General features: G+C 51.5%; 1 protein-coding gene across 1 annotated transcript; it reads left to right on the top strand.

Annotated features, from left to right (window-relative positions):
* The first annotated feature begins 406 nt into the window (after positions 1 to 406).
* Positions 407 to 7,861, top strand: ARMCX4 (armadillo repeat containing X-linked 4). The gene is made up of 4 exons (XM_057717601.1): positions 407 to 4,237; positions 4,274 to 4,483; positions 4,556 to 4,839; positions 4,978 to 7,861. The coding sequence occupies exons 1-4, from the start codon at positions 407 to 409 to the stop codon at positions 7,643 to 7,645; spliced, it is 6,993 nt and encodes a 2,330-aa protein (XP_057573584.1). The 3' UTR covers positions 7,646 to 7,861.
* The last annotated feature ends 484 nt before the right edge of the window (positions 7,862 to 8,345 follow it).

Below are 8,345 nucleotides of genomic sequence, written 5' to 3'. Positions count from 1 at the left end.
CATAGTCAGTCCTACCACCATTCTTTCCACTGTTCATTTGGTATAAGGAAATGTATATTGATGTACCTTGAGGGAAATTGTTGGGCACTGGGAAAGATGGAGAGATGATAAAATAAAAAGGATGGAGAGAGAATTTGCTAATCATCCTCTTCTCCCACGAAGCACATCTTGTTTACACTTTCCTATCCTTCTGTGTATCTATATGTGTGATGCACAGAATTAGAAGAGAAATTTTAGTCCATTTCCTTCCTCCACTTCTAGGTCCACCTCCAGTGGCAGCTGTAGTGGCCTTTGAGTGGCTGAAGACCAGCACCCTTACAGGCCTACAGGCAGACCTACTACCCTCTTTTCCCAGCCTGATTGAGCCCCTCTGTACCTTGCTCGTGCCTTCAGCTGGGGTGATTACATGGGTCGTGTTCAGGAAGTGGGCTGGGTGACTGCAGGACTGATGATCTGGGCTGGTGCCTGCTACTGCATATACAGATTAACCAAGGGAAGAGCCCAGAGTGTGAGGAGACTTGCCAGAAATGGGTCCAGAGTCAAGATGGAGACTGTGGTTGGGATACAGAACCGGAACCTGGCCATGTGTGAAACCATGGTTGGGACAGAGATTGAGACTAGACCCAAGCCCAAGACTGGAGCAGAAACTGGAGCAGGAGGTGGGGCTGGGGCTGAAGTAGAGACTAAGGCCACTATAGCCAGAAGCAAAGCCAACTCTCAAGCCAAGGCAATGGCTGAGGCAGAGACAGAGACCCAATCTGAGGCCAAAACAGTGGCTGGAACAGTGGTCATAACAGAGGCAGTGATTCTGACTGAAGCCAAAGCCAGTGAAGTGGCCATGAAGGAAGCAGTGACGCAAACTGACTCTGAGTCTGGGAGACTAGTCAAGAAAGAGGCAGTGACCCAGACCAAGGCTAAAGCTTGGGCACTTGGTGCTAGGGCAGAGACCAAGAAAGAAGCAATGACCCAGACCAAAGCAGAAACTCGTATATTGGCTGAAAAAGAGACAGAAATGAACAGAGTGATGGTGACACAGCACGAGGCCTTGGCAGTGATCAGGGAAGTGGCCAAGACGGGTACCATAAAAAAGATCGTAAGTGTGGCTGAGACCAAGGCGAGAGCCCTGGAAGAGACTTTGAGTGTGGCTAAGACTCAGTCTGAGGCTAGGTCTGGTACCTCAGTTGATGCTAAGGGAAATCTTAATACCATGTCCAGGGCAGAAGCTGGAGCAGACATGAAGTCCTGTGCACTGTCTCAGGCTGTGGCCAAGATCCAGGTTGACGATGTGCTTGGTACTGGGGTTGAGGCCAAGGGGAGTTGCAAAACCGCGTCTCAGGCAGGGTCTGCGGCAGATATGAGGGCTTCTGCTCAGCCTCAGATTGTAGCCAGGGCCCAGACTGAGGCCATGCCTGGGGCAATGGTTGATGCTGGGGGTAGTACAAATGCCATGTGTGAGGCAGGGGTTGGGGCAGACACAGGTGCTTCTATACAGTCTCAGACTGTGACCAAGAAACAGGCTGAGACAATGTCTGGTGCCAGGGTTGATGACAGGGGAAATAACAATGTCACATCTAGGGCAATGACTGGAGCTGACATGAGGGCTGCTGCTCAGCCTTTGTCTGTAGCCAATACTCAGGCTGAGGCTCTGCCTGATGCCAGGGTTAAGGGTAGAGGCAGTCCTAATGCTGTATCTAAGGTGGGGGCTGGGACAGACACTGAGTCCTATATAGAGCCTATGGCCAATGTCCAGGTTGATGCCTTGCCTGATGACAGGATTAAGGCTCAGGGTAATGCCAACACCAAGTGTAAAGAAGAGCCTGGGACAGACACAAAGGCACAGTCTCAGACTTCCAAGACTTCCACCAAGAGCCAGGTTGAGGCTCTACCTACTACCAGAGGTAAAGCTAGGGGCAAAGCCAAAGGCAAGTGTAAGGCAAGGGTAGGAACAGACATGAAAACCTGTGCACAGCCTCAAGCTGGGGTCAAGGCCCAAGCTGATGTTTTCCCTGATTCCAGGATTGATGGCAAGGGCGATCCTGATGCCATTTCTGGGACAGGGGCTAAGGAAGAACTGAGGGCTTGTGGTCAGCCTCAGGATATGGCCAGTTTCCAGGGTGAGGCATTGCCTGGTGCCAAGAATAAGGTCCAGGACAATCCCAATGGTGTGTCTAAGTCAGGGGCTGGGCCATATACAAAGAGTACTGCACAGCCCCAGGCTGTGGCCAATACCCAGGGGGAAGCCTTGCCTGGTGTCAAGAATAAGGCTCGTGGCAATCCCAGTGCTGTGTCTAAGGCAGGTGCTGGGCCAGATGCAAAGGGCTCTGCCCAGCCTCAAACAGATACAACAGGCTCTGCTCAGCCCCATGCTGTGGCCAATTCTCAGGGTGAGGCCTTGTGTGGTACTAAGAATAAGGTCCGGGGCAATCCCAACGCTGTGTCTAAAGCAGGGGCCGGGCTAGATACAAAGAGCTCTGTCCAGCCCCAAGCTGTTGCCAGTTCCCAGGGTGAGGCCTTGCCTGGTGTCAAGAACAAAGTCCGGAGTAATCCCAGTGCTGTGTCTAAGGCAGGGGCTGGGCCAGATACCAAGGGCTCTGCCCAGCCTCAAACAGATACAGCAGGATCTTCTCAGTCTCAGGCTATGGTCAGTTCTCAGGGTGAAGCCTCACCTGGTGCTAAGAATAAGGTCTGGGGCAATCTCAATGCTGTGTCTAAAGCAGGGACTGGCATGGATACAAAGAGCTCTGCCCAGCCTCAGGCTGTGGCCAATACCCAGGGTGAGGCCTTGTGTGGTCCTAAGAAAAAGGTCCGGGGCAATCCCAATGCTGTGTCTAAGGCAGGGGCTGGGACAGATACAAAGGGCTCTGCTCAGCTTCAAACAGATACAACAGGCTCTGCTCAGCCTCAGGCTGTGGCCAATTCCCGGGGTGAAGCCTTGCCTGCTCCTAAGAATAAGGTCCGGGGCAATCCCAATGCTGTGTCTAAAGCAGGGACCGGGCCAGATACAACGTGCTCTGCTCAGCCTCAAACAGATACAGCAAATACTGTCCAACCCCAAGCAGTGGCCAATTCTCAGGGTAAGGCCTTGCCTGGTGCCAAGAATAAAGCCAGGGGTAATCCTAATGATGTGTCCAAGGCAGAGGCTGGAGCAGATACAATGGACCCTGCTCAGCCCCAAGCTGAATCTAATTCCCAAAATGAAGCCTTACCTGGTGCCAGAAATAAGGTCCGGGCCAATCCCAATGCTGTGTCTAAGGTAGGGTCTGGACCAGATACAAAGGGCTCTGCCCAGCCCCAGGCTGCAGCCAGGTCCCAGAGTGAGACCTTATGTGGTACTAAGAATAAGGTCCGGGGCAATCCCAATGCTGTGTCTAAGTTAGTACCTAAGCCAGATTCAAAGGGCTCTCCTCAGTCCCAGGCTGCAGCCAATTGCCTGGGTGAGGCCCTGTGTGGTTCTAAGAATAAGGTCCGGGGCAATCTCAGTGCTGTGTCTAAGGCAGGTGCTGGGCCAGATACAACAGACTCTGCCCAGCTTCAAACAGATACAACAGGTTCTACTCAGCCCCAGGCTGTGGCCAGTTCCCAGGGTGAGACCTTGCTTGGTGCCAGGAGTAAGGTCAGGAACAATCCCAATGTTATGTCTAAAGCAGGGACTGGACCAGGTACAACAGGCTCTGCCCCACCCAAGGCTGTGGCCAATTCCCAGGGTGAAGCCTTGCTTGGTGCCAGGAGTAAGGTGAGGGGCAATCGTGTTGCTGAGTCTAAGGTAGAGGCTGGAGCAGGTACGATGGATTCTGGCCAGCGTCAGTCTGTAGCCCATTCCCAGAGTAAGACCTTGTCTGGGGCAAAGGACAAGACTACGTGTAAGTCTGAGGCAGAAGCCACAGGAGATGTCTCTGTAAAGCCCAAGGCTAAGGCAACACCCACTTCTGAGAGTGAGGGTGGGGCAGGCACTCAGGCCTGCAGAAAGTCTCAGCCTAAGGTCCATGACTACTACTGGAATGGGATTGGTGTTGAGGACTGGATTGCTTCTGAGCGATGGATCAAATTTAGGTTTCAGGCTAGGGACGGATACTGGGAGAATAGCATGTCCTGGGCTGATGATGAGAATGAAGCCAATGTTGAGTCCTGGAGTGCGGCTAGTGGTGAGAATGAGGTTGGTATTCAATCCTGGGCTGGAGCTGGGGACCAGGCCAGTGGAGGGCTCTGGGCTGGGAGTCACACCAGTGAACAGCCTTGGGCTGTGGGCCAGTCCAATGGGGGTTACTGGGTGGAGGCTGGGGACAAGGCTGTTGGAGGGTCCTGGACCGTGGCTGAGAACCAGGCCAGTGGGGCTTCTTGGCCTGGCACTGGGAACCAGACTGTTGTGGTGCCATGGACTGGAGCTCAGGCCAGTGAGAGTTCCTGGGCTGGGGGCCAGGCAAGTGGGGTATCCTGGACTGGGGGAGAGGCCATTGGAGTGTCCTGGACTATGGTTGGGAACCAGGCCAATGGAGCGTCCTGGGCTGGGACTGAGGCACAGGCCAGTGGAAGGTCCCAGGATGGGGCTGGGATTCAGGCTAATGGAGGGTCCTGGGCTCAGGCTACGGCTGGGAATGTGGTTAACATTGGGTACTGGGCTGTGGCTGTGGACCAGGCTACTGGAGGGTCCTGGATTCTGACTAGTGATCTTTCAGGTGGTGCATCCTGGGTTGGGACTAGTGATCTGTCTGGTGGTGGATCCAAACCTAGACTTGAGAGTCAGGTGAATGAAAATGTGTCCTGGGCTGGGGCTGGGCTGGGGCCTGAAAACCAGTCCAGTGGAAGGGCCTGGGCTGACACTGCAGACCAAGCCAGTGGAGGGTCAGTGCTAGCGCCTATGGATCAGTCCAGTGGTGGGTCCTGGGTCACAGCTGGAGAACAGCCCAGTGGAGGGTCTAGGCCAGGGTTTGCAGACCAGTCCAGTGTTGGGTCCTGGGCTGGCACTGGGAACCAGGCCAGTGAAGGATCCTTGGTTGGGGCTGTGGATCAGGCCAGTGGGGGTTCCTGGACTAGGACTGGTGATCAGTCTGGTGGTGGGTCCAAGCCTGGATTTGAGGATCAGGTCCGTGAAGAAGGGTCTTTGGCTGGTGCTGGTGGCCAGGCTGGTGGAGGGTCTAGGTCGGGGCCTGAGGACCAGTCCAGTGGAGGGTCCTGGGCCGACTCTGGGAACCAAGCCAGAGAAGGATTCTTGGTTGGGGCTGTGGATCAGGCCAATGAAGGGTCCTGGGTTGGACCTGAGCATCAGGCTGGTGGTGAGGCAAAGCCTAGATATGAGGATCAGGCCAAATCTGGAAGAGTGTCTTGGGCTGACACTGGGGGCCACGCTAGTGGAGCGTCTACACTGGGGCCCAGGGACCAGTCCGTTGGAGATTCCTGGGCTGGCACTGGGGACCAGACCAGTGGAGGATCCAGGCTGGTGCCTGAGGATCAGTCCACTGGATGGTTCTATGCTTGTAGTGGGAGTCAGGCCAATGCAGGAGGGTCCTGGGGTGGGGCTAGTGGCCAGGGTGTTGGAGGGCCTGGGCTTGGGCCCATGAACCAGTCCAGTGGTGGGTCCTGGGCTGACACTGGGAGTCAGGTCAGTGGAGGGTCTTGGGCTGGGGCTGGGGATCAGGCCAGTAGCTGTTCCAAACCTGGATTTGAGAATCAGGCCAGTGGAGGAGCTTTCTGGTCTGGTGCTCAGGACCAGGCCATTGGAGGGTCTAGTCCAGGGCTTGCAGACCAGCCCAGTAGTGGGTCCTGGGCTGGCACTGGGAGTTCAGCCAGTGGAACATCCTGGATTTTGGCTGGGGATCAAGCTGGTAGCTGTTCCAAATCTGGATTTGAAGATCAGGCCAGTGGAGGAAGCTCCTGGGCTGGCACTGGGGATCAGACTTGTGGAAAATCCTGGGCTGGGTCTAAGCCTGGGAATGAGGCCAGTAGAGGGTCTAGCCTGGGGCCTGAAGAGCAGGCAAGTGGAGGGTCCTGGGCTAGGCCTGGAGACCAGACCAGTAGAAGGTCTCAGGTGAGTGCTGGGATGGAGGCCAGTGAAGGATCCTGGTTTGGGGCTGGGAGTGAGGCTAGTACAGGGTCTTGGTTCTGGAGAGGGGAAAAAGCTGGTATTGTGTCTAGTTCTGGATGTAAAAACGAGGCCAGTATTGAATCCAGCTCAGCAGTTGAGGAAGAGGCTATCATTAGTTCTAGATTTGGGGCTGAGAACAGGAGCAGTCTGGGGTCCTGGATTAGATCTGATGAGGCTGCCTGTATGGATTCCTGTGTAGGTGCTGAGGCTGGGGCTGGGGTTGGGGCTGAGGTCAGGCAAGAGTCTTGGCTCTGGGATGGAGATGCAGCCACTACAGGGTCTAGGCTTGGGGCTGGGCAAGAGGCTGGCATGGGGTCCTGGACTTTGGCTGGGGATGTAGATGAGGATGAGCTAAGTAGAACATCCAGCCCTGATATTGAGGAGATCAGTTTAAGGTCCTTGTTTTGGGCTGAGAGTGAAAACAGTAATGCATTCAGATCCAAGCATGAGAAGGGTATCAATTTTGAGTGTGGGGCTGGAGATAAAGCCAGTAGCAAGGATAAGCTTGAGGCTGCTGGTGGAGTCAAGGTAAAGTCGTGTTTCCGGGATGGTAATGAAAACAGAAGTGAGGACAAATCTGTACCTAAGACTAAAACCAAAAAGTCAGCTGAGTCAAAAGTCACATATCCATCCATGGTCCCTGGGGCAGGAATGGGGTCATGGGCAGGAGCCATGATCTGGACGGAAATGAAATTTCCATACCAAAATGAGTCCTGCTTCCCACCTGAAAATGATCTCAGAAAGCAGATCAGGTCTGGGGAGAAAACTCAGCCCTGGGCCTGCCGCTGTAAACGCGAAACTAATATGGATCCACGAGAGCTTGAAAAACTCATTTGCATGATTGAGATGACTGAAGATCCTTCTATTCATGAAATAGCCAATAATGCTCTATATAACTGTCGTGATTACCCATTTTCCCATGAAGTCATTCGTAATGCAGGTAGAATCTCAATTATTGAAGGCTTGCTCAATAATCCCTACCCCAGCGTTAGGCAGAAGGCTCTGAATGCACTGAATAACATCTCGGTGGCTGCTGAAAATCATAGGAAGGTTAAAACATACTTAAACCAAGTATGTGAAGACACCATCACCTATCCCTTGAATTCAAATGTGCAGCTGGCTGGACTGAGATTGATAAAGCACCTGACTATTATTAGTGAATATCAGCATATGGTTACAAATTACATTTCAGAATTTCTTCGTTTGTTAACTGTGGGAAGTGGAGAAACTAAAGACCATATTTTGGGAATGCTTTTAAATTTCTCTAAAAACCCATCTATGACAAAAGACTTGCTCATTGCCAATGCACCAGCATCACTGATTAATATCTTTAGCAAGAAAGAGACAAAGGAAAATATTCTTAATGCTCTTTCACTATTTGAAAATATAAATTACCATTTTAAAAGAAGAGCAAAAGTATTTACCCAGGACAAGTTCAGTAAAAATTCCCTTTATTTTGTATTCCAACGACCTAAAGCATGTGCCAAGAAACTTCGAGTCTTAGCAGCAGAATACAATGACCCTGAGGTGAAAGAACGAGTTGAACTATTATTAAGTAAACTCTGATTAGTTGTAATTTTCTGAACAAATTTGAGTAATCTTTTGGTTTTGCAGCCTGAAAGTAATGCACATTGTAATTTACATTATAACTTCTAAAGTGATGTTGCTTATAATGGTTGATAGCTGGACCATTTTATGAACACCAAATGAATTCAATCTTGTACTGAAAATACATATGTTGATTTTTACCTTGTCTGGATTGAGATATTTTTGGTATGCTTCATGAGCAGAAACTGAACTGATTCTTCATAAGTAAGTAATCTTTGGTCCTTTGTGTGGACTTATGTTTATACATTCGAGACTTTATTTTTATGTCATCAATAAAGTTGTGTGTTTTAAGCAGAAAAAAAAGACACGTCTTTGTCCTTGAATCTGTGATCTATTTGGAAAGGCAAGATGTACAGAAACAAAAAGATACTAACAAAACCCAATAGCCTCTGATAATGGCCAGCTGTTTTCTATTAGTGCTTAAAGGCGGCAGAAACTTCTGTAGGCAACAGTGTTCAGGGAAAGTTTTACAGAGGAGGAGGGGACGCTTAAGTAGGCTGCACATGAAGGATGGGTTAAAAAGCCGGTGGAAGGGCATTGGAGGAGGGAAGAAAGGGAAGATGGGAAGAAAGGCATGGAGGTGGTAATTTTGCTCCAGAAAGGAGGCTGGCCTGCCCGGAGTGCAAAGTGTGGGGAGGGGAGCGATGGGAAATACAGT

Source organism: Hippopotamus amphibius, chromosome X (genome assembly GCF_030028045.1).
Source record: "Hippopotamus amphibius kiboko isolate mHipAmp2 chromosome X, mHipAmp2.hap2, whole genome shotgun sequence".
NCBI lineage: Eukaryota > Metazoa > Chordata > Mammalia > Artiodactyla > Hippopotamidae > Hippopotamus > Hippopotamus amphibius.
Note: the sequence above shows the minus strand (reverse complement) of the source record. Positions and strands in the feature narration are given on the sequence as shown.

Coding starts and splice junctions, on each gene's coding strand:
- ARMCX4 (XM_057717601.1), top strand. CDS start 407: ATGGGTCGTGTTCAGGAAGTGGGCTGGGTGACTGCAGGACTGATGATC. Junction 4,484..4,555: donor GGACTATGGTTGGGAACCAG/GCCAATGGAGCG, acceptor GCTGGGATTCAG/GCTAATGGAGGGTCCTGGGC. Junction 4,840..4,977: donor GCAGACCAAGCCAGTGGAGG/GTCAGTGCTAGC, acceptor GAACCAGGCCAG/TGAAGGATCCTTGGTTGGGG.